General features: G+C 44.9%; 1 protein-coding gene across 29 annotated transcripts in view; it reads left to right on the top strand.

Annotated features, from left to right (window-relative positions):
• PPP4R1 (protein phosphatase 4 regulatory subunit 1) overlaps positions 1-27546 on the top strand; it is a 53352-nt gene that overhangs the window by 3320 nt on the left and 22486 nt on the right. For 5 of the 29 annotated variants that reach the window (XM_086373176.1, XM_086373175.1, XM_086373174.1 and 2 more), the window contains 4 exons: positions 20294-20429; positions 21251-21357; positions 24930-25072; positions 25520-25666. In XM_086373176.1, coding sequence (XP_086229302.1) covers positions 20294-20429; positions 21251-21357; positions 24930-25072; positions 25520-25666 — 533 coding nt within the window. Of the gene's footprint in view, positions 1-444; positions 587-6665; positions 7017-11231; positions 11404-20293; positions 20430-21250; positions 21358-24162; positions 24220-24929; positions 25073-25519; positions 25667-27546 lie in introns of those variants that run through there. The other 24 variants (XM_086373180.1, XM_086373179.1, XM_086373178.1 and 21 more) reach the window with 16 other exon arrangements.

Below are 27546 nucleotides of genomic sequence, written 5' to 3'. Positions count from 1 at the left end.
CCAGCCAGAATTTAAGCCAAATCTCCTGATTCTAATATTTAGAGTATTTTTATATTAAAGACCATTTTTTCTTTAGATTCCTGAGTTTGCACCATCGAGCAGCCCCAGCTAGTATAGGCAGTTTGTTTGAACCTGTACTTAGAATAATACCCTTGAAGGTACATGTAGCATGCTGCCTAAGGTTTAATTTAACCTGGTAGGGAGGGGTGATTCGAATGAGGCTCATGCATAATACAGCTAATCTAGTCTTCGTGTTAATTTCTCTCAGCTATGACTAGCGCACCTTGGATGGGCCTTGGAGCTGTGTTCTGGAATATGCCATAGCATGACTTTTTCTGTTGAAGTTTTGGAATCCTGTTCCCCAATGCTGTTTTTCCGGTTTGAAGCAGTTAGTGATCGAACCAGGGCTGACGGGGTGTAACTACCCTGCCTCACTCCTTTCGGAGCCTCTGTGCCCACGGCTACTTAGGGAGACTGGGATTGATGAGCTTCTTGGGAGTCACACCGCCTGGGGAAGTTCCGAGTGTGTGTTCCCAGGTGGCCGGCCAGTGGGTCGCAAACCCCAAGGAAGGCGTCCTTGAAAACCGTAATGTTTAGAAGAGTTGTTAAATGGGGATTTGGGAGAGTGAGTCATGAGAGTTGTAGCATGTTTCGACTGCTACCAACAAGACTGGACAGGAGAAGTCTCTATTTGGAGATAATACAGTTGGTGTCCTAGAAAAGGGGCTTAAACATGGGGTTAGTGGCACCCATGCGCGTATGGAATCAGTTAATGATGCCTTGCATCATGATCCCGCTTGTGGAATTTCTCAAAGAAAGAGTCCTCTTGGGAGAGTCATCTTTGTCTTCTGTAACTACGCGTGTCGTGTCGGCCTCTTGGGCTGGTGGCTGCAGGATTAGGGGACCCAGACAGCTGAACGCGGGGATTTCTGTTTGTTGTTCTGCGTGTGCCTTGTTTCTTCCTCTCATCCAAACAAAGGTGTTGTATTTGTTTATTGAACTGTCGTTACTTCACGACATGTGCCTTATATTTTGGAATTTCGGATTTCTCTCTCCTGATGACGGAGAATGTTTGCTGTCAGCTACAGGATACGGTGGGCAGTTCCTACCCTTGAATTGGGGGGTTGTTGGGCTTTGAAGTTGCATCTGAACATACAGCTGTTTTAATGTTTTGAGAGAAGAGCAGGTGACACATCCTTGCACCTTGGGGAAGGTGGTGGAAAGGCCCGCGCTCCCTGGAGCCTGTAAGAGGGGACTTGAGCACAGGCCCCCAGGCCACCTCCCCACAGTCCTCCCCTCCTGAGTTGGTCTTTTTAGCCCCCTTCTCCCCAGACCTAGGGGCAGACTCGTTTTCCTGCCTGATTGGTACCAGTGTGGGTAGTCTTTGAGCATTTATCATGCTGCGCTTAGAGTTGAATGTAGGGTAAGAAGTACCGGGCATCGTAAAGCTCAGAGCCGACTCCAGCTGCAGCCGGGGACCTTCACCCGCTGTATCACTGTCCATACCATCTGGAGTGGGCACCTGCTTTCCTCAGCTGTGTTCTGTCTTCACAATGTTGCTGGGCTTTGGGCTGGCTCCGCCACACTGCTCTGAGCACTCAGGAGCAAGTCTCTCTGTGGACATACCCGTTCCTTCTCTCAGGTATGTACCTGGGGGTGGTTTGGCTGCTGAACTTTATAAAAAGCTGCCAGCCCATTTTCTAGAGCGGCTGTGCAGTCTCCCCACCACTCCCCTCAGCCCCGGTGTGTGGGAGAACCCAGGTGCCCCGCACCCTCGCTGGTACTTCTTTGCAGTTTGAATTTGCATCTCTGTCAAGTCTGATAGTGCTCATTTTTTTCATGGCACTTTCAGCATCTGTCTTTTTTGGTGAAGTGTCTGTTCAGATCTTTTGCTCGTTTATTTATTGGGTTATTTGTTTTCTAAGTTTTGAGAGTTCTTTGTATATTCCAGACCGATCCTTTCTCAGATACGTGATTTGCAAATGCCATTTCCCATTCTTTGATTTTCCTTTCATTGTCCTAACAGTGTGTTTTGAAGAGCGGAAGTTTTGAATCTTGATGTTCAATGTATTATTTTTTCACAAATGCCCTTTATCAGGTTGAGAAAGTCCCCTGAGTCTCCTGAGACTTTTTTGGAAATTAGAATTGAATGTTGGATTTTCTCAGATGCTTGTTCTGCATTTATGATTTTTTCTCTAGTCTTTTAATATGATGAATTGCATTTTTTTTAAGTAAGTATGTTAATATTTTTAACGGGATATTTAAAAAATACACAAAAGCAAACGAACCATCATAAACCCACCACTCACCTTTCACTTATCCACCCTCTAACACCTGAACTTTTGTGGGGGAGGCAGTAGAGTGCTTTAAGGCCATCCCAGGTGTCATTTATTATAACTGTAAATCTTTCACAAGTCTGATGTTCTAATCTGTGGACAGAATGACATCTAAGGGTGCAGTGAGGTGTGATAATTTATGAAAGTTTAAGCGGTTAAATTCTTAAGACATTTTCTTTGCATGTTCTACTGTAATAAAGCTCATCTGTATAACTACTAAATTCACTTTCATCTAAATACTGACTACCAGATTAAAAGAAGCAACATCTTGCTTGTTTGCTTGTTTTTATCTTGCTAATAAGCACATTTCGCTGTTTGGGGTCAGCCTCAATGGTAACAAGAATATTGTAAAACTTCATGTTTTAAATTGGTTTGCAGTATCATTCAGAGGATCACATGGACGTGAGTTGTGCTGTGTGTCTCCTGAGCCAGTGGTTCCAGGGTTATAGAAACCAGGAGCTAGAGGGCAGATTGTGTGTTCATTCTTTTCATGTCAAGCATGAAAAAGTGTAGACCCAAGCTCTTGCAGATAGAGATGGTGTGGAGGCAGACTTTGTTGTCTTTCAGTCGATAAGTCGCGTCCCACTCTTTGCGAACCCATGGACTGCTGCGCGCCAGGCTCCCCTGTCCTTCACTGTCTCCCGGAGTTTGCTCAGATTCATGTCCATTGAGTCCATGATGCCATCCAACCATCTCATCTTCTGTCGCCCCCTTCTCCTCCTACCTGCAATCTTTCCCAGCATCAGGGTCTTTTCCAGTGAGTCAGCTCTTCACATCAGGTGGCCAGAGTATTGGAGCTTCAGCTACAATTCAGACCTTGTAGGTTTTAAAAGTTCTTTTCCTAAATATCATCTAACATAGCTGTTTAATTTTTTTTTTTTTTTAACGTAGAGCTGATGAGCAATGTTGTGATAGTTTCTGGTACATAGCAAAGGGGCTCAGCCATACACATGTCCATTCTCCCCCAAACTCCCCTCCCATCCAAGCTGCCTCATAACACTGACATAGCTCTTTAACTTGCTGCAGAAGGGAAGTGGGAGAAATTTCTGGATTTTGTTCATTTTTAAAATCACCACGTATTGTCGTATTGTGTGTTGGGCATTGTGGTGTAACCTTGCTGACACTCCACCTGTGAGGTGTGTAGCCCCACAAATTATTAACCATGGAAGTGGCACCTGATGAGGCTCATCTGAACAGTTAAGTGATTTGCTCAGTCACCTGCCTTGACAGTGTTAGGGCCCATCTACAGCTGGCCGACAGTCTTTTTTTTTTTTTTTCCTTTGTCACAGGGCAGTTGTATCTTGCTTTCAATCACCAAATGCCTTTTTTTCTTTCTTTATTTTCAGTGGAAGGATAATTAAAATATTGTCTTGGTTTCTGCTATACATCAACATGGATCAGGCATGGGTATACATGTCCCCTCCCTCTTGAACCTCCTTCCCACCTCCTGCCCCATCCCACCCCACTAAGTTGTCACAGAGCACCAGTTTGAGTGCCCTGAGTCATATAGCAAATTCCCACTGGCTATCTGTTTTACATGTGTTCGTGTATATATTTCCATGCTACTCTCCATTCACCACCCCCCATCTTCCTAAACCCCAACAGTCTTTATTATTGTGTTACTCCTTATTACTGTACCTTTCCTGCCTGCCAGCTGTGACTGCCCTTCATTTATCACTAATTTAGGTCGTCTGCCCTCCTGAAGGTTCTGGAGGATGTGAAGGTCATAGCACGTTCCAAGTATTTGGTGGGTAAAATCATTTTTGTCCAAGTAGCACCTGTCTGTCATGGGCATGTTGGAGGCACAGTATACCCTTTTTCTGTGTATTTTAACCCACTCGTGTGTAAGGGAGCCAGTCGTTGGAGCAGAGGTGGGAAGAGTGCTGTGTGATCCGATGTGTCTGGTTATCAAAACGATCAGTCCAAACTCTTGTGGCTGGATTTATATTGAAATTTGTACACAGCTTGGAAGTTGTATTCAGAGTCAGATTTGATATAAATTATTTTTACATTTACATCTATCAAGTTAGTTTTTGGTGGAAATAAACTTCAAGACTCAGGTAGATTCAGTGCTTCATTTATGGGGGTTGGTGGCAGTCTGGCCCTGGATTAGCTCGACTTTTGCATTTGGATTACATACAGAAAAAAAGTATCACTAATCGAGTAATTGGGTTAGCACGACTGCAGGTGACACGTTTGCTCCTGGAGGAACAAACCCCCATCTATAACGTATGCGAGTCCACCCCTGCGAGCCCTCCGAGTGCCACGTCTCTGACCTGCAGATGCTGCACAGACAGCGAGGTTTTGGTACCTAATTGGAGAGCAGGTAGACACGCCCCTGCCTCTTTTATGTGCATACCTTAGGGAAGTGTTTTTTTGAAATATTCATAGATTGAACTTTAGCTCAGTGTTGTCGTTGAGTCATGTCCGACTCTTTGCCACCCCACGGACTGCAGCACCCCAGGCTTCCCTGTCCATCACCATCTCCTGGAGCTTGCTCAAACTCATGTCCGTTGAGTCGGTGATACCATCCAACCATTTCATCCTCTGTTGTCCCCTTCTCCTCCTGCCTTCAGTCTTTCCCAGCACAGGGTCTTTTCCAGAGAATCGGCTCTTCACATCATGTGGCCAAAGTATTGGAGCTTCAGCATCATTCCTTCCAGTCAATATTCAGGATTGATTTTAGCACATTATTCCAGCTTAAATTCAGTTGTTAAATTAAATATGCTCTAGGACAGATTTATTCTTAGGAGTAAAGATCATTTCTAAGAACTTTAATATTCGAAGAAAAGATTTCTGATAAGCATTATAGTGTCACAAATTGAAACTGGATATAGCAGGTGCTCAAGGAGCTACATCTGGAGCCTTTAATTCTTCACCCATCGCAGAGCACCCACCACACCGTAGGACTTCAGTATACACTTGCTGAGATAAATCGTGATTTTTCTGGTCAAGCTGAATAAGGCCGTAAAGCTAACTTGCACTAAAATAATGAAATGGTTTATTTTTAAATCAATTACTTGTTACTTTGAGAACTTTCAGATTTACACAAAAGTTGCACAGATGTCACAGATAATTCCTCACCTTTAAGTGAGGAATTAACTGAGTTAATTCCTTAACTCTTCACCTCCATTCAGCATTGTTAAAAGAGCAATTTGCTCTTCTTTTTCTCTCTACAGTTGTAATTAGATACACAACTTTAATATATACTTAACCTTCTTTGTTGCGTCTTTTAAGATGAAGTTGTCTCAGTTCAGTTCAGTTGTTCAGTCGTGTCTGACTCTTTGCAACCCCATGAATCGCAGCACGACAGGCCTCCCTGTCCATCACCAACTCACAGAGTTCACCCATGTCTAGACCTAATCATTAGGCTGTATCTCCTGAGAGCAAGGCCAGGCTCCTCTGACAGCAAGTTCAGAAAGAGTAACTTTGACACTGATCAGTTATGTAATATGTAGTTCATTGTCGGATCTCACCAGTCGTCCAATAATACTAGTTACAACAACTGTCTTGCCTTCCAGGCCCCTGTGCTGCGTTTAGTTGTTTTGTCTCTTTAATTTGGAAAAAATTCTCAGCCTTTATCATTCATTATAGAGAGTTTTGAGGAGTCAACTTGGTTTTCTGTTTCCTCATGATTTAATTCAGGTTTTGCTTGCTTCTTCCTCCCTCCCTCCCCTTCCAGAGATGCTATGTTAAGTAATTCCCTGGTTTTCCCAGTGCTTGTCTCAGAAGGCACCCGATGTCAGTTCTCTGCTCTCAGTTAAAGTGTGATGCCTGCCAGCTTTCTCTACTTTAAGATTCTTTCCTTTTCCTTGTGTTGCTGGTAAGGGCAGTGATTTGACTCCAGGGATTTTCCATTCCCAGGCAAGCTGTACACACCTCTTGGCATTAGTGTGTGTTGATGACTCTCACCTGAATCAGTTACGTTTCCTCGCTAGCTTCCTGCTTTTCAGAAGATTTTTCCCTTCCTCTCTGTCTATTTGTTAAAATGTGTAAAACCCCAAATGTTAAGGTAGCTCTTATAAAAATGATTAAATCTGTATGGTTTGTCTTGTTATATATATGGTTTGTCTTGTATATCCATTTTCTGATATAAAGGACTTGGGAAACAACAAAATTGGGCACGTTTATTGTGGCCTTAGCATTATCAAGGGGAAGATGGAAGGGGAACAGACCATTGGCTTTTTCCTGTTTTAGCAGCTCTTCCTAGAGGCTGTGTGGGGATAGAAGGATGTGTTTGATGAAGCTTGGAGAAAGTTAGGGTGTATACAGGTATCAGCTGTCTCAGGTGCCAAGCTTCTCAGAGGTGCTGATAGGCTAATGATGTTGGGAATATGTGTGGGGGGGGCGGGGTAAAGTGCTCTTAAAGGACCCTTGTCCCCTCACGGGTGTCCGGACCACCTCCTCATGAACAGTTATGAGTGAACAGGCATTCTTCAGGAGCATGAGACTCCATTATCTGAGTTTGTTTGTTAACAAAAAGATTAGCAAACAGGCTTTGTCTTCTGGGACTTTATCTGTGTTTGGTTTGGAGGGCAAAAGGAAAAAAGAGGAAATGAAACACTGCAGCTGCTGGTGGAGAAAAGCACTGGCGCCCCCAAGACTGGGGGCAGTTCATGGGAGGAAGAGATCTTTATCAGAAGGAGTAGGAAGTACTTCCTGGATGGTATCTGTGAGTAGGTGAGTTTCAACTGCGATGAGGAAAAAGAGGGCAGATGAGGAGCAGCTCAGGAGGGTAGAGCTTGTGGCACCTGCAGAAAAGAGCCCCCAGCGTGGGCTGTGGGGGGTGGGGTGCATCCAGGTGGGTGGGGGAGGGGAGGCCGGGTAGCCTGGTTAGAATGAGGAGACGAGTAGACAGTTGAGCATTGTGATGGTGGAGGGCAGTGGTCTTCACACTTAACTACTGGATATCTTCTAAAAATAATTTAGAAAACTCACATTTTTTAAGTTTAAAGGTATTTTCAAAATGAAACTGTCATATCACTGTTAAAAATGGAATTTAAATAATATAGCACTTACATACACTATTAGCCATTTTCAAAATCCAAGAATAAACTCTTCAAATTGCGGATTTTCCATTGTTCTTTGATCTATTTCCTTAACAAAATTTTACCTTAATATATTTTTATGCTTGAAAGTTTTATTACCCTGTCACATTTTTTTGGCACCAAAGATATAAGGAAAAATTTAAATTTTTAATTTCCTGTGGGCATAAAAATCTTTAAAACTTTGTTTTTGTTATTAATAGTTGATCCACCAGAATGTATTACAAATTATAATAAACACTTGGTAAACAAAATTTTATTGAATAAGCGTCTCAATAAAGTGGAACTTTTAAAAAATAACTTATGTATTCATGGGTGAATATAATTTATTGCTTGAATGAAACTATATTTAGCATAAGTTTTACTTTTGATTTTCAGAGCTGTAAGCACAGAGAAATTTTGTTGATGTAGATAAATGGATGGAAAGAGTTTCGCTAGTAGTGCCACTAATTTTCTTGAATTTCTTCCAACTTACATGTCAAAAATCTGAAAATTATTTTTAATGAGCTATCAATCATTCAGTTATTTTTAAAGTAAAGGATTGTGGAACAAATACCTGACTTGTGAAAGTAGATATTGCAGCCTTCAGAGAGGTGGTATCTTAATGCTTTCGTCCATGTGTCAGAGGGTTGCAGTGGAGGGTTTTTGCTTGGGGGCCATGCAGTCTTGAGCTCAGGGAGGTGGGAGATTGTGGATGGGAACACCGTGGGTCCACACCCTCGGTGCATATCTGTGATGGAGCATTCCTGGAAATAGGTCTAGAATAGCCCTTAAAGTTACCTGCTTGCCTTGCTCCTCGGGAAAACTTCATGTACCTCGCGTGTATGTGTGCTCAGTCGCTTCAGTAGTGTCCGACTCTTTGTGACCACGTGGACTGTAGCCTGCCAGGCTTCTCTGTCCGTGGGATTCTCCAGGCAAGAATACTGGAGTGGGTTGCCATTTCCTTCTCCAGAGAATCTTCCCGACCCAGGGATCGAACCCATGTCTTTTAAGTCTGCTGCATTGGCAGGCAGGTTCTTTACCACTAGTGCCACCTGGGAAGCCCTCTTTCACCTTACGGGGTTCAGATACCTCAGTCTGTTCGAGGCAGACGGTATCAGAGCCTCTGGGTTAGGGTATTGGAAACTGAGAGGTATGGGAATACAGAAGACTTTTTAGAAGTCGAATTCACAGTTCTTAGCGACCGATTAGATAATGGGGGCAGGAAAGGGGCTTTGAAAAGCACCTGCAGGCCTCATGCCTGAGAACTCAGGTTCCTGGGGAAGTTCATTAGCGAGTCTGCAGGAGAAGCTGGTTTTGTATAAGACTAATTTGGACAGTTGGGTTTTCAGAAAACACATGACATGGAGGCGGAGACCCTGAAGGACCTACAGCCCTGGACACGGGGATCAGAACAGGAGAACGTTGGGGTCCTCTGCATTGCGAGTGTGGTTGAAGCTGCGGGTTATCCAGGGGAGGAGAGGCGTGTGTGTGAACAGCATCCGTATGAGGACAGAGTAGGGGGAGAGAAACCACTTACACAAAAGGTTGTGAAAGAAGCAAGGATGGTCTAGGAAGGTGGGAAATACTCAAGGTGGAGTACGTACTCCCAGAGAATCTAAGAACTAAAGAGGAGGCTGTCGGGATGAGGGATGTTGAGTCCTGCCCCCAGGCCGCAGGTGGGAGGCCTCGCCCCAAGGCCACAGAATCAGAGCCCAGAAGCAAGGTCACCTTCAAGCTGGCTGAGCCTCTTTGTAACTGTTGCCAAAAGCCCCTGATGATCACCAACAAAACTTCCTGACTCCCAGCTAGGCAAAGATGCCCACTCCAGTGAACAGCCTACAGTGCCCCCAACCAATCATCTAATGCCAGCCTTTCAGCAGGGATTTTCTTTGTCTTCAGGCTCTGGTGCTCTCAGAATACCCTGAGCTTTGCTTCTTTCCAAATGAAAAAGATGGTTTTAATTAACAATTGATCATTTAAAATCACATTTAAATCACTTATTCATATAGTTGAATATGCCCACTGCTCACAGGAGGTAATGGTTGAATTTAACTATGTTGTTGCTTAGAAAATCTCATAGGCAGGTTTTCCAGCCAGGTAGGAAGATTTTGCAAAGTCTTTGAAATGTAGAAGGCCTGGTTGATCCAGGCCCCTCCACTTCCTCCCGCCTCACTTCTGTGTGAACCCTGTGCCCTGAAGGTCTTCTCATCTGTCTTGATGTGACTTGGTTTTCCTTGACACCCTGTCCCCAGGCTTCTTGGCTTAGGCCACTCTTCCACCCTCTGTCCTGTGGGGCAGCCCCGTGTCCTCCCAGGACTTGTTCTCCGGGCACACCTAGCAGTGTAAAGTGAGGAGGACGTTGTGTGTGTGTTCTTTGTAGCATGTTTTTGTCCGTGTCTGTGCACACCTGTGCTCATAGACACTTCTGTGTGTACACACTCTGTTTAGGTTTTGTATCTGTGTTCTCTGTTGAGTGCCTGACACTCAAAGTAAACAGGAGACAGCGTCCTGCTTACTGGTTGAATGAGATGAGTGAAGACATTTAAAACTCAGGGAAACCATGCTGAGGTTGTCTCAGAAACATGTGAATTGTAGCTTTGAGGGAATATTGATGTCCTAGCTTGACACTCGGAGAAGGCAATGGCACCCCACTCTAGTACTCTTGCCTGGAAAATCCCATGGACGGAGGAGCCTGGTAGGCTGTAGTCCATGGGGTCACTGAGAGTCGGACACGACTGAACGACTTCCCTTTCACTCTTCACTTTCCTGCATTGGAGAAGGAAATGGCAGCCCACTCCAGTGTTCTTCCCTGGAGAATCCCAGGGATGGGGGAGCCTGGTGGGCTTCTGTCTATGGGGTCGCACAGAGTCGGACACGACTGAAGCAACTTAGCAGCAGCAGCAGCTTGACACTGTGTTAGGTGCATGATAGATGTTATCTTTGTGTGTCTGAAAGTCTTGACAACAAACACGTGTTTGTGTGAGGAAATGCAGCCAAGTTGTGAATGACCTGCACAAGTTCACAGGCAGAGTTCACGAGGAGCAGGACCTGAGATTTGGACTCAGATTTGTCTTAACTTTTAAGAGCCTCTGTCCTTGTCACATCACTCTCGCTGTAACCATGTAGGGACTAATCATCTTTAACATTTCAAATGGGTCAAGCTTTAAAATTTTTAAGTTTTAAGACGTCATTTTCCTTGAATTTAAAAACGGCTGGAAGTTGGGTGTTGGTTCCTGTGGTTTGGGTTTCTGCTGGTGCCCGAGTGGGGCCGGAGCAGACGGAGCCTTCCTGACCTGCAGGGGTGTCGACGGCCACCTCTGCTGTGTGGCCCCTTAGATTCACACACGGGGAGCGATTCACTTTTATAAGTAACAAGATGAAGGCCCTTGTCTTAGCGCTTCTTTCTCTTGCCCCCCATTCCTGGATGTTCTCTTTGTTTACACTGTAACACATTTGATTCTGGTCTGATTTGAACTAGAAGGATCTGTTGACTCTGACTTGAGGCAAGATGCACTAACGCTTAAGGATAGGGCTTCAGTTCATATCCGAGGTTTCTTTTCCCGTAAGGAATTCTGTTAGAATTCACTAAGAAACACAAGTTTTTGTTGACACTTGTATCATTTAGCTTCTTCATGGAAGCTTTATTTTATAATTAAATATTAAATTTTGAGAAATGAAGGTTTCCTGCACAAGTGTAGGAATTCTGCCTCATGTTGACCATTCAGGTCATCATTTTTCCTTTCCATGCTGGTCCCCTTTCAGCTGCCCAGGACGGGTTTACAGGGGAAGAGGAGCCTTGGAATTTGGGGAGTATAGATACAGTTTGAAAAACCATTTCAGAATGATCATTGTTTTCATTGCTTTTCAGTCATTTTGAAATTTCAAATGACATTAAAAGCCAACATGATTTTTTCACTTCATCAGTGGAGGAAGTTGGATGTTTAAAGCAGTGAGCACTGTAAGGGGCTATTACTGTGTAATGTCCAAGAATCCAGAATCAAGTAAGTGATCCAGAAAGGAGGGGCAGCCTTGGAGCACAGGTCAGGCAATGAAAGATCCTTCTCCTCTCCTGAGATGCTCCTTGTCTGTTTTGTCTGATGATTAAAACGGCCACTCTGGCTTTCTTGTGCTGTGTCATGTTTTATGTCTTTTTTTCTTAATCCTTTTCTTTTCAACCCATGGGTTGAAATTTGGACTTTAAAAATACATTTCCGATAGACAGACTGTAGTTGAGTAACATCTGTAGTTTTTACCTTGTTAGTAGTTTGTGATTCTCTACCTTTTGACTTATGTTTAGTCTATTTATAAGTAATGTAATTATTGATCTGATTGTGTATTTCTCTTCATGTCTTTTTTTCTCTTTTGCTCCTTTTGTGAGTTTCTTTGGGGATATTAACTCAGTATTTTTTAGTATTCTGTTTTAATTCCCAGTTGGCTTTCTAGCCATCCTTTCTTGCATGTTTCACATTGGAATTGGAAATATTAGTCGCACAGTTGTGTCTGACTCTTTGCAACCCCGTGGACTATAGCCCACTAAGCTCCTGTGTCCCTGGAATTCTCCAGGCAAGAATACTGGAGTGGGTAGCCATTCCCTTCTCCAGGGGATCTTCCTGACCCAGGGATTGAACCCAGGTTTCCTGCATTGGAGGCAGACTCTTTACTGTCTGAGCCAGGGCTCCTAAGGATTGTAATTGGCATCTTTAATCTACCATAATCTATTTAAAATTAACGTACTGCTTTGCATAAGCTATTCACAGTCCTGTAGCAGTATAGGTGCGTTCACGCTCTGTGTTCTGTCTTTTTTATCTAGGATGCTATTGACTGTACCGTCGTTTATGCTGTAGGATTTCTCTTTAGTGGTGAAAGCTTTATTGATTATCTGTGTGCTTCTCCTACTTGTCACCCGCGCAGGCGTTTGCAGGATGGCTAGGTAAAGACTGAAGTATGCAGTCTGTAGCCACAGTAATTAGATCATTGCTGCCTCCATAAAGAGGAGACCCAGAGCCACTTAGTCCAGTCAGGAGTTGATGAGGAAGTCCTGACCCTGGAGAGGATGTTCAGGCAGGGGGCGTCCACCAGCGCTGGCAGGAGGCTGCAGCGCTGGGGAGCGTACGTCTGCCCCAGCGCCCTGCTGGGGCACAGCACTCCCTTCCATGTAGAGACGATCCTCAACCATGATGTGAAGATAGGCAGAAATACAAGTGGAGGAAGAATATGGTTTGTTACCCTCTTGGTGTTTCTCAAATATAGTTGTTCAACAATCTGTGTTTAAGCCTGTTGGGGGTATTTATTAAAAACGATCGCTTCTGAGTCTCACTCCACACCTGCACAATCAGGGTCTGAGTATGAGATGTGGGGGGTCTGCCTTTTAGGGTGAGCTCTCCAGGCTTGTCCTAAACACAGCCATGCGTGACTATCACAGTTCTGGCACTTTTCCCAACAGCCCCTGCCTTTTTAGGGACCAGAACCTGCAGTGTTCATGTTTATCTTTAAGATTGACAGGTGTGCAACTGATGAAACAGTTTGGTCATAGTCATAGAATTCTAGAGCCTGCATAAAGGCACCTTCCAAGTCATGCCAGCCAACAATCCTAGAGGAGGAAACAGGCCAAATGATAGTGTCTGGGTGGTTTTACAACTGATTCATAACGCATGAGGTACTTTGCTGTAACTCGTAGATCAGAATAACCTGGTAAAGTCTTTGTGTAAGAAGATTCTGTGTTATTTTCAGTCCAGTTTGAGTGTCTGCCTTTTAATTGGGGGTGTTTAGAGTGTTTGCACTTACTGTGATTACTGATATGGTTTGATTTTCCTCTCATATTGCTGTTTCCTGTTTGTCCCATGTGTTTTTTCTTCCTTTCATCCTCTTTTTCGTCTGAGTATTTTCTGTGATTCCATTTAATGACATTTATTGGCTTACTTGCTGTATGTTTCAGGTGGGGTTTTTTGGTGTTTAATAGCTGCTGCAAAGTCTATAATTACTGTGATCCTCTGACTCATCCCCGTCGGGCTTCATGTGTGTGTATACAGTATGCCTCACTCTCTTTCTGCCTTTGTGATCCTCTGACTCATCCCCGTCGGGCTTCATGTGTGTGTATACAGTATGCCTCACTCTCTTTCTGCCTTTGTGATCCTCTGACTCATCCCCGTCGGGCTTCATGTGTGTGTATACAGTATGCCTCACTCTCTTTCTGCCTTTGTGCTCCTCTGACTCATCCCCGTCGGGCTTCATGTGTGTGTATACAGTATGCCTCACTCTCTTTCTGCCTTTGTGATCCTCTGACTCATCCCCGTCGGGCTTCATGTGTGTGTATACAGTATGCCTCACTCTCTTTCTGCCTTTGTGCTCCTCTGACTCATCCCCGTCGGGCTTCATGTGTGTGTATACAGTATGCCTCACTCTCTTTCTGCCTTTGTGATCTCTGACTCATCCCCGTCGGGCTTCATGTGTGTGTATACAGTATGCCTCACTCTCTTTCTGCCTTTGTGATCCTCTGACTCATCCCCGTCGGGCTTCATGTGTGTGTATACAGTATGCCTCACTCTCTTTCTGCCTTTGTGATCCTCTGACTCATCCCCGTCGGGCTTCATGTGTGTGTATACAGTATGCCTCACTCTCTTTCTGCCTTTGTGATCTCTGACTCATCCCCGTCGGGCTTCATGTGTGTGTATACAGTATGCCTCACTCTCTTTCTGCCTTTGTGATCCTCTGACTCATCCCCGTCGGGCTTCATGTGTGTGTATACAGTATGCCTCACTCTCTTTCTGCCTTTGTGATCTCTGACTCATCCCCGTCGGGCTTCATGTGTGTGTATACAGTATGCCTCACTCTCTTTCTGCCTTTGTGCTCCTCTGACTCATCCCCGTCGGGCTTCATGTGTGTGTATACAGTATGCCTCACTCTCTTTCTGCCTTTGTGATCTCTGACTCATCCCCGTCGGGCTTCATGTGTGTGTATACAGTATGCCTCACTCTCTTTCTGCCTTTGTGCTCCTCTGACTCATCCCCGTCGGGCTTCATGTGTGTGTATACAGTATGCCTCACTCTCTTTCTGCCTTTGTGACCTCTGACTCATCCCCGTCGGGCTTCATGTGTGTGTATACAGTATGCCTCACTCTCTTTCTGCCTTTGTGATCCTCTGACTCATCCCCGTCGGGCTTCATGTGTGTGTATACAGTATGCCTCACTCTCTTTCTGCCTTTGTGATCTCTGACTCATCCCCGTCGGGCTTCATGTGTGTGTATACAGTATGCCTCACTCTCTTTCTGCCTTTGTGATCTCTGACTCATCCCCGTCGGGCTTCATGTGTGTGTATACAGTATGCCTCACTCTCTTTCTGCCTTTGTGATCCTCTGACTCATCCCCGTCGGGCTTCATGTGTGTGTATACAGTATGCCTCACTCTCTTTCTGCCTTTGTGACCTCTGACTCATCCCCGTCGGGCTTCATGTGTGTGTATACAGTATGCCTCACTCTCTTTCTGCCTTTGTGATCTCTGACTCACCCCCGTCGGGCTTCATGTGTGTGTATACAGTATGCCTCACTCTCTTTCTGCCTTTGTGACCTCTGACTCATCCCCGTCGGGCTTCATGTGTGTGTATACAGTATGCCTCACTCTCTTTCTGCCTTTGTGATCCTCTGACTCATCCCCGTCGGGCTTCATGTGTGTGTATACAGTATGCCTCACTCTCTTTCTGCCTTTGTGCTCCTCTGACTCATCCCCGTCGGGCTTCATGTGTGTGTATACAGTATGCCTCACTCTCTTTCTGCCTTTGTGATCTCTGACTCACCCCCGTCGGGCTTCATGTGTGTGTATACAGTATGCCTCACTCTCTTTCTGCCTTTGTGATCTCTGACTCACCCCCGTCGGGCTTCATGTGTGTGTATACAGTATGCCTCACTCTCTTTCTGCCTTTGTGATCCTCTGACTCATCCCCGTCGGGCTTCATGTGTGTGTATACAGTATGCCTCACTCTCTTTCTGCCTTTGTGATCCTCTGACTCATCCCCGTCGGGCTTCATGTGTGTGTATACAGTATGCCTCACTCTCTTTCTGCCTTTGTGATCTCTGACTCACCCCCGTCGGGCTTCATGTGTGTGTATACAGTATGCCTCACTCTCTTTCTGCCTTTGTGATCTCTGACTCACCCCCGTCGGGCTTCATGTGTGTGTATACAGTATGCCTCACTCTCTTTCTGCCTTTGTGACCTCTGACTCATCCCCGTCGGGCTTCATGTGTGTGTATACAGTATGCCTCACTCTCTTTCTGCCTTTGTGATCCTCTGACTCATCCCCGTCGGGCTTCATGTGTGTGTATACAGTATGCCTCACTCTCTTTCTGCCTTTGTGATCCTCTGACTCATCCCCGTCGGGCTTCATGTGTGTGTATACAGTATGCCTCACTCTCTTTCTGCCTTTGTGATCTCTGACTCACCCCCGTCGGGCTTCATGTGTGTGTATACAGTATGCCTCACTCTCTTTCTGCCTTTGTGATCTCTGACTCACCCCCGTCGGGCTTCATGTGTGTGTATACAGTATGCCTCACTCTCTTTCTGCCTTTGTGATCCTCTGACTCATCCCCGTCGGGCTTCATGTGTGTGTATACAGTATGCCTCACTCTCTTTCTGCCTTTGTGATCCTCTGACTCATCCCCGTCGGGCTTCATGTGTGTGTATACAGTATGCCTCACTCTCTTTCTGCCTTTGTGATCTCTGACTCACCCCCGTCGGGCTTCATGTGTGTGTATACAGTATGCCTCACTCTCTTTCTGCCTTTGTGACCTCTGACTCATCCCCGTCGGGCTTCATGTGTGTGTATACAGTATGCCTCACTCTCTTTCTGCCTTTGTGATCTCTGACTCATCCCCGTCGGGCTTCATGTGTGTGTATACAGTATGCCTCACTCTCTTTCTGCCTTTGTGATCTCTGACTCATCCCCGTCGGGCTTCATGTGTGTGTATACAGTATGCCTCACTCTCTTTCTGCCTTTGTGATCTCTGACTCACCGTCGGGCTTCATGTGTGTGTATACAGTATGCCTCACTCTCTTTCTGCCTTTGTGATCTCTGACTCATCCCCGTCGGGCTTCATGTGTGTGTATACAGTATGCCTCACTCTCTTTCTGCCTTTGTGATCTCTGACTCATCCCCGTCGGGCTTCATGTGTGTGTATACAGTATGCCTCACTCTCTTTCTGCCTTTGTGATCCTCTGACTCACCCCCGTCGGGCTTCATGTGTGTGTATACAGTATGCCTCACTCTCTTTCTGCCTTTGTGCTCCTCTGACTCATCCCCGTCGGGCTTCATGTGTGTGTATACAGTATGCCTCACTCTCTTTCTGCCTTTGTGATCTCTGACTCATCCCCGTCGGGCTTCATGTGTGTGTATACAGTATGCCTCACTCTCTTTCTGCCTTTGTGATCTCTGACTCATCCCCGTCGGGCTTCATGTGTGTGTATACAGTATGCCTCACTCTCTTTCTGCCTTTGTGATCTCTGACTCACCGTCGGGCTTCATGTGTGTGTATACAGTATGCCTCACTCTCTTTCTGCCTTTGTGATCTCTGACTCATCCCCGTCGGGCTTCATGTGTGTGTATACAGTATGCCTCACTCTCTTTCTGCCTTTGTGATCTCTGACTCACCGTCGGGCTTCATGTGTGTGTATACAGTATGCCTCACTCTCTTTCTGCCTTTGTGATCCTCTGACTCATCCCCGTCGGGCTTCATGTGTGTGTATACAGTATGCCTCACTCTCTTTCTGCCTTTGTGATCCTCTGACTCATCCCCGTCGGGCTTCATGTGTGTGTATACAGTATGCCTCACTCTCTTTCTGCCTTTGTGATCCTCTGACTCATCCCCGTCGGGCTTCATGTGTGTGTATACAGTATGCCTCACTCTCTTTCTGCCTTTGTGACCTCTGACTCATCCCCGTCGGGCTTCATGTGTGTGTATACAGTATGCCTCACTCTCTTTCTGCCTTTGTGATCCTCTGACTCATCCCCGTCGGGCTTCATGTGTGTGTATACAGTATGCCTCACTCTCTTTCTGCCTTTGTGACCTCTGACTCATCCCCGTCGGGCTTCATGTGTGTGTATACAGTATGCCTCACTCTCTTTCTGCCTTTGTGATCCTCTGACTCATCCCCGTCGGGCTTCATGTGTGTGTATACAGTATGCCTCACTCTCTTTCTGCCTTTGTGATCCTCTGACTCATCCCCGTCGGGCTTCATGTGTGTGTATACAGTATGCCTCACTCTCTTTCTGCCTTTGTGACCTCTGACTCATCCCCGTCGGGCTTCATGTGTGTGTATACAGTATGCCTCACTCTCTTTCTGCCTTTGTGATCTCTGACTCACCGTCGGGCTTCATGTGTGTGTATACAGTATGCCTCACTCTCTTTCTGCCTTTGTGACCTCTGACTCATCCCCGTCGGGCTTCATGTGTGTGTATACAGTATGCCTCACTCTCTTTCTGCCTTTGTGATCTCTGACTCACCGTCGGGCTTCATGTGTGTGTATACAGTATGCCTCACTCTCTTTCTGCCTTTGTGACCTCTGACTCATCCCCGTCGGGCTTCATGTGTGTGTATACAGTATGCCTCACTCTCTTTCTGCCTTTGTGATCCTCTGACTCATCCCCGTCGGGCTTCATGTGTGTGTATACAGTATGCCTCACTCTCTTTCTGCCTTTGTGATCTCTGACTCATCCCCGTCGGGCTTCATGTGTGTGTATACAGTATGCCTCACTCTCTTTCTGCCTTTGTGATCCTCTGACTCATCCCCGTCGGGCTTCATGTGTGTGTATACAGTATGCCTCACTCTCTTTCTGCCTTTGTGATCCTCTGACTCATCCCCGTCGGGCTTCATGTGTGTGTATACAGTATGCCTCACTCTCTTTCTGCCTTTGTGCTCCTCTGACTCATCCCCGTCGGGCTTCATGTGTGTGTATACAGTATGCCTCACTCTCTTTCTGCCTTTGTGATCCTCTGACTCATCCCCGTCGGGCTTCATGTGTGTGTATACAGTATGCCTCACTCTCTTTCTGCCTTTGTGCTCCTCTGACTCATCCCCGTCGGGCTTCATGTGTGTGTATACAGTATGCCTCACTCTCTTTCTGCCTTTGTGCTGTTGTGATCATGTTTTGGGCTTCCCAGGTGGCTCAGTGGCAAAGAATCTGCCTGCCAGTGCTGCAGATGCAGGAGACCTGCGTTCAGCCCCTGGGTCAGGACGATCCCCTGGAGGAGGAAATGGCAACCCACTCCAATATTCTTGCCTGGAAAATTCTGTGGACAGAGGAGCCTGGTGGGCTACAGTCCATGTGGTCACAAAAGAGTCAGACACAACTTAGCAACTGAGTACATATAGTCATATATTTTACTTCTACACATATTATAAACTTCACAGTAAATTTTTTCTCTTTATTTTACAGTGCATAGTTTTTCCCTAAGCAATTATCTTTAAAGAGTGTGTTTTTTTTTTTCCAAGAAGAAGAGGCGTTTGTGTTTGCCCACATATTCACCGTTTCTGATAGTCTTCATTCATTTGTGGTTCAGATTTCCATCTGGTGTAATTTTCTTTTTGCTTCAAGGACTTCCAGTATTTCTTGTAAGTTTGCTGATACTGATGCCTGTCAGCTTTTGTATGTCAGAAAAAGTCTTTATTTCACCTTTATGTTCAGTTCAGTTCAGTCACTCAGTCGTGTCCAACTCTTTGCGACCCATTAACCACAGCACGCCAGGCCTCCCTGTCCATCACCAACTCCTGGAGTTCACCCAAACCCATGTCCATTTAGTCGGCAATGCCATCCAACCATCTCATCCTCTGTCGTCCCCGTCTCCTCCTGCCCTCAATCTTTCCCAGCATCAGGGTCTTTTCAAATGAGTCAGCTCTTTGCATCAGGTGGCCAAAGTACTGGAGTCTCAGCTTCAACATCAGACCTACCAATGAACACCCAGGACTGATCTCCTTTAGGATGGACTGGTTGGATCTCTTTGCAGTCCAAGGGATTCTCAAGAGTCTTCTCCAACACCACAGTTCAAAAGCATCAATTCTTCGGCACTCAGCTTTCTTCTCAGTCCAACTCTCACATCCATACATGACCACTGGAAAAACCATAGCCTTGACTAGATGGACCTTTGTTGGCAAAGTAATGTCTCTGCTTTTTAATATGCTGTGTAGGTTGGTCATAACTTTCCTTCCAAGGAGTAAGCATAAAATCACCATCTGCAGTGATTTTGGAGCCCAGAAAAATAAAGTCAGCCACTGTTTCCACAGTTTCCCCATCTATTTGCCATGAAGTGATGGGACCGGATGCCATGATCTTAGTTTTCTGAATTTTGAGCTTTAAGCCAACCTTTTCACTTCTTTGACTTTCATCAAGAGGCTCTTTATGTTCAAGAGACATGAATTTCAAAGATGTCTGAATGATTTCTGTTTAATAGGTCTAGAGGTGTAGGTTGGCTTTTCCGCTTTCAATCCCTTCAGACCTGCTCTGCTGTCTCCGGCTTGTGTTCTTCCTGATGAGAAGGATGCTGTAGTTCTAGTCTTGGTTCTTCTCTATGTAGTGTGAGTTCTCTGACTGCCTGGCAGAATTAACTCTGTCGGTGTCTGACACTTCATTTATTTACACGTTGTCAGTGATCTGGTTGAACGTGTGGGTTCTCAGGTCTGTGGGATCACTCCTTTCTGGTCACTCTTGTTCGTTGGTCACACGACTGAGCATCTGCAGCCTCTGACCCCTGTGCTTCTTGGGGCGGTTAGAACGCACCCATCAAAGGAGGAGAGGAAGCCCCTCGTCATCCGTGGCCTCCGACCCAGCTTCTCCTGTGGCTGTTTGTCCTCCAGATGCAGTGAGGGGCGGGCTGACCTGTGCTGCCTGGGAGGCCCGGGCGCCTCTCCGTGCGCAGTTGTATGAGGAGTGTTCTCATGTCTCTGATAGTTGGTGTGGATGACTGCAGCTCAGAGTCTGATGTGATTGTTGTACCTTCAGCCCTGGACTTTGTCTCACAAGATGACATGCTGACGCCGCTGGGGAGACTGGACAAGTATGCTGCGAGTGAGAACGTATTTAACAGGTACGTGCACATGCTCTCCACTGGGGGAGGCGGGAGGGTGGCTTTTATTGCACGAATTTCAGTTCACAGAAGTACCCAGTTTAGAGCAGGTGTCACTGCCACGGGCAGTGAGAGTCACCCAGCTTCACTGCTGGTCACAGCTGTGGCCGCCCTTACACTCGTTACTCCTCTGTCCTGTAAGAAAACGCGCTCTTTCTTGGCTTTTTGGCAAAAAGCAACCAAAAAACCCCACTACTTTTTTGCTGTTAAGCATCATTTTGCCGTTCATGTGAAGTGGCTACTGAGGAATCTGTTATTCCTCCAGCAGGGGGCGGTGTGTCCCTGCCGTGGACCAGGTGCTAGCTGGCGGGGGCATGGGGCATGGCAGGGACGTGCGCTCTCTCTCCCCAGTTGCACTGTTTCTCCACCTGCAGCCCCCAGACCACCTGGGAAATTCCCAGTTTCTCTGGGAAATTGGAAAGTCTTTCTAGCATCTTCTGAGTGTATATGTATGAAACTTATTTAATCAAATATGTAAAGATAACATTTTATATAAAAAATGATACTTTTCCCCTATCTATGATAATTGAAGGTATTAACAATTACTTGAAACAAATTTTCAGTGACCTTAGGAATTTGTCTGATAAAGGTGAAACATTCTGATAAATGTTCAGTCTCATCTTAATTAAAATAAAATCCATACCAGCATTTGTCACTTAGAAAATTGTCACTTATAAGATGTGTTAAGAAAAACTTTTGAAATCTGTATGGATTCTGGCTTTCAAATTTTGAATATTAACTGTTGGATGCCACTGACCATGGTATAATCTTCTTCTGTGCAGACAGATGGTGGCCCGGAGTCTGCTGGACACGCTGAGGGAAGTGTGCGATGATGAAAGAGAGTGCATTGCCGTTCTGGAGAGAATCAGCAGATTAGCTGATGACTCAGGTGTGTGTTTACGCAGGGGAAGGTTTCTTTTATCAAATTTAAGTTTCTAAAAACTAATGAAAAACTTAAGTGTAACATGAGGTTTCTTGGAAATATTTCCTAAGTAAATTATCTAACCCAGGAGTAACAAGAAAATAAAAAACCTGTTACTAAGATCCAGACATTTTATATACCAGGCCCATTTAGTTTGACTTTGGAAATTTTTCAGAAGAATCTAAGAACATTGTTTTGCATCATGTACATTCAGAATAACTCATTACTGTAATAAAAATTGTAAACTTTTTTTAATAAGTAAAAAGGGATGGAGTGGGGTGTAAAACTTTTTTGTCAAAAAATGCATTCTTACTTAAAAAATGTTATTCATTGTAAAACTAAAGCTGTTTGTCTCTGAAGTGCAGATAGGAGGAGAGTCTGCTTAAAAGGTAAACTTGTTTTGAGACTTAGAATACAGTTTATTACGTTTTTAAAAAATACTTTTCACTGAGGCAAAACATACATAAAATATACCATTTTAACCTAATATTGCTTTGAGCATATTCCTATATTTGATTTTAGAAACAATTCAGAAATAAAATTTTTTCTTAAATCCATGATCTCTTTATTGAAGTGGGTTATTTTTCCATTTCTGTCAAACTTTCTGGCATGTTAGCATTCTCATCCTTTAATTTTTAGATGAGCTCATTTTTTGGTGAGCGTCTCTTTTTATGGGAATATGTTTACTGTTCACATTAGCCTTACTTAGATAGTTTCATTTTCCTGTAGAAAAAAAAGTTAGTAAGCTCGCTAATATTCTATTACTATCTCCTATGATGTTCTGTGTAATTGCTCATGTATATGCCTGTTCCAAAGTGGTTTTAGGCGAGTGTCATCGCTGGCACCCACTCCAGTACTCTTGCCTGGAAAATCCATGCACAGAGGAGCCTGGTAGGCTGCAGTCCATGGGGTCGCTAAGAGTCGGACACGACTGAGCGACTTCACTTTCACTTTTCTCTTTCATGCATTGGAGAAGGAAATGGCAACCCACTCCAGTATTCTTGCCTGGACAATCCTAGGGACAGTGGAGCCTGGTGGGCTGCCAGACGTCTATGGGGTCACACAGAGTCGGACACGACTGAAGCAACTTAGCTTAGCTTCATCATTATTTTTACTTAAGTTTATTTTTGATTTGGCAGAGATAAACAATTTAACTTAAAATTTTGGTACTGTTGCATTCCATTGTATTTATTCCTTTCTTAGTAGAGACCTAAATATTTCTTAAGGCAGAATTTGTATTTCTTCTGCTTGTTTACCAACTGCACTGCTATTTTTTAATATGTGAAAGTGAAAGTGTTAGTTGCTCAGTCGTATCCGACCCTTTGCAACCCCATGGACTAGAGCCCGCCAGGCTCCTCTGTTCATGGAATTTCACAGGCAAGAATACTGGAGTGGCTAGCCATTCCCTTCTCCTGTATGTGTTCTAAAATGTATCTCAAGTTGTTGAGTTCCTGCTGAATATCTCTGCTGACATTTATACTTTGGATACGTGTAAACAGTATATACTCTATGCCAGGTTCTAGATTGAATGTTAGAGCCATTACCAAGATGAATAAGAATTCCTTTCATTAAATTAACAGTTGAGTGAGTGCAGCTGACGTACTAAGAGTAAGCCGTAACAGGGAGGATTGGGGCTGGCTTCCAACAGCTGGTGGCATCTGAGCTGGGTCTGATGGTACAGAGGGGAGAGGAAAGGAGAGGTGTAGGGGTCTGGGGAACTTAGGACACTGGCCCATTTGGTCAACAGTGGGTTTACTCATCCTGCAGTTTAGAAAAACTAGGCTTAAGCGAGGGGGCTGAGGGCTAGATTGTAAACATTTATACTGTTTTGGGCCTGAGAGTTCACACTGCTTGTGATTTGAAACAGTAATGCCGAGAGCGTTGACTTGAGGAGAAGCTGGGTTGGCAGGAAGGCCTACTGGGCAGCTCCTCTGACTGTTAGCAGTCGTCTGGGAGCAGTGTCAGGGTCAGAGGGTTGTCAGAGCCACGCTATCTCAGCCTCCTTGAGTTTGAGGGTTCTAGTCTCTCTGTCAGATGTCAGGAAGTTTTGGTCTTAATATTCTTAATGTTACGTTTCCTCTACCTCAGACTCCTATTTTTTTTAAGTTTTCTTTTGTCTAAGTAGATGTTTTATTGTTGATGTTCAGTTGCTCAGTCGTGTCTGGCTCTTTGTGACCCCATGGACTGCAGCACACCAGGCTTCCCTGTCCTTTACCATCTCCCAGAGCTTGCTCAAACTCATGTCTGTTGAGTCAGTGATGCCATCCAACCATCTCATCCTCTGTCGTCCCCTTCTCCTGCTCTCAATCTTTCCCAGCATCAGGGTCTTTTCAAATTAGTCAGTTCTTTGCATCAGATGTCCAGAGTATTGGAGTTTCAGCTTCAGTCCTTCCAATGAATATTCAGGACTGATTTCCTTTAGGATGGACTGGTTGGATCTCCTTGCAGTCCAAGGGACTCTCAAGAGTCTTCTCCAACACCACAGTTCAAAAGCATCAATTTTTCAGCGCTCAGCTTTCTTTATAGTCCAGCTCTCACATCCATACATGACGACTGGAAAAACCAGAGCTTTGACTATATGGACCTTTGTCAGCAAAATGTTTTATACATTTATACATGGTTCAAAATACAGAACTCCTGTTAGATACATCTTTTGTCCCTAATGAAGTCTTTGTAAAGTGAAATTAGCTGGTCTTCGTTTGGGGGTTTTATTTGCCTTGAAGGGCTTCCCACCTCAAGATTCAACTTTTTTTTTTTGACCTTGCCCTACAGCTTACAAGATCTTATTTCCCCAATCAGGGATTGAACCTGTGCCCCTCTGCAGTGGAAGTGAGTACTCCTAATCTCTGGACCACCAGGAAAATCCCTTAAAATCTTGTCTTTTAGTGCTTTTGATCTTTTTTTTTTTTTAATTTGGATCTCTGATTCACCTAGAATTTATATTGAGAGAGCAGTGTAGGAGTCTTACCTTTTTTCCTCATATAACCAGCTTGCTTTCTTACCGTTACTCAGGGGACAGTTGGTCTTTTTGAAATGCTGTCACATTTAAATTTGCCATATGCACTTGGGTCTTTTCAGATTTTTTTTCTTGTTATTTTTATTTTTTTTCCTTTTTTTCTTGTTATTTTTAATCTGTCGGTCCTTTAGCATTTGCTGACCCTCTATCGTCATAGTTAAGTCTGACTACAAACTCTGCACTCGCTGGCTGCATTCAGGTGAGGAGCCAGTCCTTATAGCCTGTCTGGGGGCTCTGAGAGAGCAGAGTTTGTGGGTGATGCCGTATACAGTTGACCTGAACTCAGGTGGAAGTCCTCACAGGGAGTGACCGTAGGCTCCAGGCAGGCTCTGAAGACAGAATCTGGGAGGGGGTGACCTTGCCGTGTCTGTGAAGAGCATCACAGAGCGGAGCGCGTTCCCTGAGCGCTCACAATGCCGGGAGGAGAGTCTGGGGCTCTTCTGGGGGCCCTCCTGACTGCCCGCCTGGCAAGAACCCTGTGCGGGGAGGACGCATCCACTCAACCTTCCTGTTGTTCCCGCAGAGCCGACCGTGAGGGCAGAGCTGATGGAGCAGGTGCCTCACATTGCCTTGTTCTGCCAAGAAAACCGGCCAGCAATCCCGTACGCCTTTTCAAAGTACTTGCTGCCCATTGTGGTTCGCTATCTCGCAGATCAGAATAACCAGGTAGGAGGGCCCTGTCCACGTTCCCACAGAAATGTGTGCCATCTGGTGGTCTGCTTAGAGTGTTCCTTCCACTTAGACCTGGTCATTTGGTTTCTCAGAATGACAAAATGACATCTCAGAGAAGATGGGGAGAGCCTAGGAGATCGCCTTAGTGCCGCAACAGACAGCGCCAGTGGCTGCTGCTCATCTGCCACCCTTCCGGGCGGCCCCCAGAAGTTTGTCACAGGGAGACCTCTTTTCCAGGAGTGGCTTTTCTGTTCCCCTTGATCTGTTACGACACAGTCTGCCAAGTTCTGTCTTTGCAGAGCAGCCACCAGTTTTTGTCTGCAAAGTTGTGCCAGTTGTGAACCTTTGGTTGGATGAGGAGTCTCCACAGTTGTGAACTTCATGCCTTAGGGTTTCATCATACTGTGTGTGTGCCTCATTGATGTGTTTGTTTTTTCCCAGGTAAGAAAAACGAGCCAGGCAGCTTTGCTAGCCCTGCTGGAGCAGGAGCTGATCGAGCGCGTCGATGTGGAGACCAAGGTGTGCCCTGTCCTCGTGGAGCTGACAGCCCCCGACAGCAACGATGACGTGAAGACGGAGGCTGTGGCCGTAAGTAGAGCTCAGGTTTCAGTTCAGGGAGATGAACTGGTGTGTGGCCATAGGAGGTGACGCTAGACACGGTGCCATATTACTTGTGGTAGGGTGGGTACGTGTTGGGTGTCAGAGTAGCCACGGGTCACGGAATTTGAAACATAAATGCTGGGCTCGGAGTGGACAGAGGCTTCGGAGGGCAGAGGTGTCTTTCCTGGAGGGCTTGTGCCGCGTGGAGCTCCTGGGATGATGATCCTTGCTAGGCTCAGAGAGGCCAGGATGCACGGCAAGAAAATAGTGAATCAGCTGTGAATTCATCTCATCAAAAGGAAAAAGTAAGATGGCAAAGATAGCCAGGATCCTTTTAAAAACGCTGTATTGAATGAAGACGCATTTGAGCTCCTTGAGTTGCTGTTGAGCACTTTTCTAGGCACTGTGAGTGCGCAGTAAGAAAAGAGAGTGATGCTGCCTGTTGCTCCTGTCCTTGATGGCATGCTCTTTGCAGGGAGGAATATATGATATGTTACAATTACTAGAAAAACACACAGATTAAGTCGTCATGCACATAATAAAGTCAAATATGGTGAGTTTTCTGGTTTTTGGACATGGTTAGCAAATAGTTTGATTACTTGAGAGCCATCTCAAGTTGGGCTTGAGTTACATGGGTAGTATGTTGTCATTCACATCTGTGTTTCCTCAGTTTATCATTCACATCTGTGGTTCCTCAGTTTAGAAAGTAAGAATTCTTAAAATAGAAAAGTGATCAATCCATCTGAAAACTAATTTAAATTATTTAGGTAGTGAGAATTTGCTGTTTAAACCTAATACAATGGCGTTTGTGTTGATATGAAATAAAATTACACTAGAAATAATTTAATAGTGCTTCTGGGTCTTTTGTAGGACAAATTATATTTTCTCTCTAGTGCCTTTCATTGGAAGTTCCATTATTTTATTTTTAGATACTTAGGTACCAGTTAATAATGAATTTAGATAGTTTCCAGTAATTGCATTTTTATTGGAGTGAAATTCACATAACATAAAATCAATCATGTTAAAGTTCACAATTGAGAAGCATTTAGTACATTCATTGTGTTGTATCACCTCTGTCAAGTTCCAAATCATAGATTTTTTTTTTTTAATTTCACAAACTTCTCAAGAAAAAGAAATCGATTTTGGTGTAACTGTTGGTTTATATTGAGCAGAGTTTAACTTGCTGTGTTGTAATTTTTGATGTGATTGTGGAATAGTAAAACATTGTAATTATAACAGGGCTACACCCAGTGCTAGTGAGAAGCGTGTGCTCCTCTCACAAGTGGTTTGCGTTTATTCCGTTATGTTTTGCATTCCCTATCTTCCCGGTTGTTTTGTTTTGGGAATAATTCATCCTAAGAATTTAATTATGCCAGATTGGTGATGCTGTGTATCTTTGCATCATTAGCTCGGGCTTGGAGATGCCTGGAAACAGTCTGGAGTCAAGAAACCATGCTGCTTTAGGGGATGGGGGGTGTCAGTGTGCGCCCCCCCCCCCCCCTCACTCTGAGGGTCGTGGGTCTGATAGGGATGGGCCAGCCTGACTGACTGTGGGCACAGAGATCTCGCCATTTGTTTAGGTCTTTCCCTCATCTCCTCATTGTTTGGTAGTTTTCAATAGATCATGTATGTACTGTGTTAAATTTCATGTTTGTTTGTTTTTCATTATTGTGAATGTTATACATTTTCGGTTGTTCATTGATAATTTATAGAAATACATTTTTTTTTTTCATTCTGTCCTATGTCCTGCAAACCTCCTTAAGCTCACTTGTTTGTTGCAGTGGCTTCTTGGTAGGTTCCTCGCTGTGTGGTCTGTAGACAGTCATGCACATATGGGTAGAGTCCCCTTTCTATCCAGTCAGTTGCCT

The sequence above is a fragment of the Bos grunniens genome, chromosome 24 (assembly GCF_055505025.1).
Source record: "Bos grunniens cultivar Pamir isolate PY7600 chromosome 24, Bosgru_T2T1.0, whole genome shotgun sequence".
In the NCBI taxonomy this organism is placed as follows: domain Eukaryota; kingdom Metazoa; phylum Chordata; class Mammalia; order Artiodactyla; family Bovidae; genus Bos; species Bos grunniens.
This window is presented reverse-complemented; position numbering and strand designations above follow the sequence as displayed.